Below are 2,977 nucleotides of genomic sequence, written 5' to 3'. Positions count from 1 at the left end.
ACACATTCGTTGTGAGAGAGTGTGTGTGTGTGTGTGTGTGTGTGTGTGTGTGTGTGTAACATACTTGGCCAATCAAAGTGATTTATTATTGTTAAAGGCCCCTGTCTGGGCCCCTCTCTGTGCATAATTTATATGTATGATATTCTGTTCCTTATTTAGATAGGGAACTAAAAATCACAGTCTGCCTTGCTTGTGATGTTTTTAATGATTAAGAGTGACTGTGATAAAATGTAAGGCCATAAATTAATACAGTATATTGTGTCAGTGTTCAGTTGTTGCACTGTTAAGGATAAGAATAATCACCTTTATTGGCCAAGTATGTTACACACAAGGAATTTGTTTCCGGTACAGAACCAATGGCAGCCATCTGTGGCGCCAACTCAACCGATGGCTCTAACCATCGGAGGCAACGGGGAGGTTCAGTGTCTTGCCCCAGGACACTTCGACATGTGGACTGCAGGCACCGAGATATGAACCTTAAACCTTGTTAGAAAAAACCTAATTCTTTTGTCAGAAGTGCAAGAAGTGAAGACAGGAGAGGACTGTATAAAATCAACAGGACGTTTACTCAAAGTCTGGGCACAGGTGAAGTCATACAGCGCTAGGATCAGAGAGACAGAGCTCACGCAGGAAATCTGTTCTCTGAGCCCCGAGTTAGGTTTTCTCATTACATTTATCTTCTCGGGCTGAGTCTGCCCTGTACAGAGGTACAACGTTTCACGCTTTGTAATCCTATTGACCATTTGGTGTGAGTAGGTCAACCCCTGTCCCCGCCTGCTTGCTGAAATGTGATCTATACCGTGTGTGTGTGTGTGTGTGTGTGTGTTGTGACTTTCAGGCGGCAGCTAATCAGTGAATGCTGAACAATTGGTTGTCTGCGCTGCAGACCCCCTATTTGTGTAGACAATTACAGGACAAAGCAGGGTCTAGTGAGTATGCTAAACGGGCCAGGTGGTCATTTCAGGTTGTAGGCCCCCGGTCTCTGCAAGATACTACATGACAAAGCAGAACTTGGAATATGTTAAGCAGGTCTAGGTGAAGATGCAAAACAGGCCAACAGGTCTGTGTTAAAATGTAAAATAGGCCTTCGGGTTACTTGAATATACAAACATCCTGTCTTCCACAAAATTTGCATCATACAGTTCCAAAGTTTCACTCAGTAGAATATGGCAGTCATCAATACAGTTTAATATATATAAGCAAGGAAAAATAAAGGTATGAAAAGTAATTAAAGGAAACTAAATTATGAAAAGTAACTAAAGCTTATAAAGTAACTAGTCAGGTAAAATAACCTGATAACGTCAGGTTCGGAGACTATCCATTGTTAACACAGGGTCAGATCTTACAACTTTCCTGTTGGGAGGTGACTGCTCTACCCACTGAAACTTGCACTGAATGTTAAACTGGACCGCATTACATAAAACAAGCGTTCCCCATGCTATTTGTTTAAAATGATGTTAGAATATAGAACTATCTTTATAGACCCTTTGAATAAATGTTGAATTTGCAGAATTTGAATTTAATTGCATGTATTTTGCTGTGCTCAATCTTTATGGCTATTTATTTTCCAGATAATGACTTTGATGAAGAAAAGGACAAGGACCCCAATAATAGGGTCACAAGGGCAAAAGGTAACAAGTGCAAATAAAAAGTATTTATTTTTGTTATCTTTATAATTAGAGCAGTAGCTACAGTTTTTCCTAATTATTATATGCGAACTGCATCTGTAGGTACCTGGTATTCAAATTCTGCGAAGAAATGTTGTCCTTCACCCTCTCCTCCTGCCCTGAATACGTCCAGCCTCTTCCAGGAGTTTCAGAAGAAATACATGGAGAAGACACAGCCAGCCACTGATAAATAACATGGCAACCAGAAGGTTCACTAATAGCTGGAGGGTTTTTTTTTTCTGTCAGATATTTTTCTGCTACCTGGGAAAGTCTTCATTGGAGTGTGTTTTATACTGTATATTCATGGAATAAACTGAAGCTTTGCCAGTTAATACTGAGTTACTCTGTTACTCCTCTTTTTGCACACAAAATTGTCAGTTGTTTACATGGCTGTAAAATCTCTCAAGTCGCTTGTAATTCCTAATGTCTGTCATGTTTTTATAGAAACTTACCTTGCTGACTGTATGTGAACGGAGTATTTCATTTGCACATTTATATTTTTGTATTCAGAATATGTTTATACAATATTTGCATTTTAAACATTTCTTATGACATAAGAAATGTGATCTAGTATTTTTTTATGTACATTTACTTTTCAACATTAAATGTATCAGTAACTTGATATATGAGCTGCCTGATTGTTATTTTTTAAAACTATTTGTGTGTGCTAGTTGAGACTGAATAGGAGTAAGGCTTCATCCTGGCTTTTATTGTGGTGGGTTTACTTCCTTATTCTTCAGCCTTCTATAGATTTTACAAAATAACTACCAATAAGTTTAAGGACTGTTGTGGCAAAATTATCTATTAAAGCTCAGTGAGTGTAAAATAAAAACTTAAATGTCAACTCTAAAAATTATTACACATTTATTTCTGCAGAAAGGAGCGATCTCTAAACGGTGTCTAAAACGGTCTGAAGGAGAGAATTTCTCAGAACAGAGGGCTACTTCTCTTATACACACACACACAATTGCAGGGAACAAATGCTCAAACAGATAGGCACCAGGATAGCAGTTAAAACAGGACACAAGCCATCTGTTCAGCAGTCACACAAAGGCAGGAAATCTTTACGAACATGCTGACACAAACGATCTGGTGTCACAATCACACAAATGCCTGCATACTGTTAGTCTACCATTGCTAACTCTGAGAGACGAGACAGTCCAAGTAACTTCAAAACAGTGCTGATTTATTCAAACATACTTAGCCAGTATCACACTCTAGCCACTCCTGTAGTGGCTAGCAATAAATCAGACACCAGAAGAAATATGTAATCAAACAGCATGTAGCTCATATTTGGTATCAGCTTGTGT

The 2,977-nt window shown here is 38.5% G+C and overlaps 1 protein-coding gene across 1 annotated transcript in view; it reads left to right on the top strand.

Moving 5' to 3' along the window:
- The window catches only part of amn1 (antagonist of mitotic exit network 1 homolog (S. cerevisiae)), a 24,569-nt gene extending 22,385 nt beyond the window's left edge, over positions 1-2,184 (top strand). The window contains exons 3-4 of the mRNA XM_020613777.1: positions 1,572-1,631; positions 1,731-2,184. Of these exons, the coding sequence (XP_020469433.1) occupies positions 1,572-1,631; positions 1,731-1,861 (191 nt within the window). The 3' untranslated portion in view covers positions 1,862-2,184. The remainder of the gene's footprint in view (positions 1-1,571; positions 1,632-1,730) is intronic.
- The last annotated feature ends 793 nt before the right edge of the window (positions 2,185-2,977 follow it).

The sequence above is a fragment of the Monopterus albus genome, unplaced genomic scaffold, assembly GCF_001952655.1.
Source record: "Monopterus albus unplaced genomic scaffold, M_albus_1.0 scaffold138.1, whole genome shotgun sequence".
NCBI lineage: Eukaryota > Metazoa > Chordata > Actinopteri > Synbranchiformes > Synbranchidae > Monopterus > Monopterus albus.
Note: the sequence above shows the minus strand (reverse complement) of the source record. Positions and strands in the feature narration are given on the sequence as shown.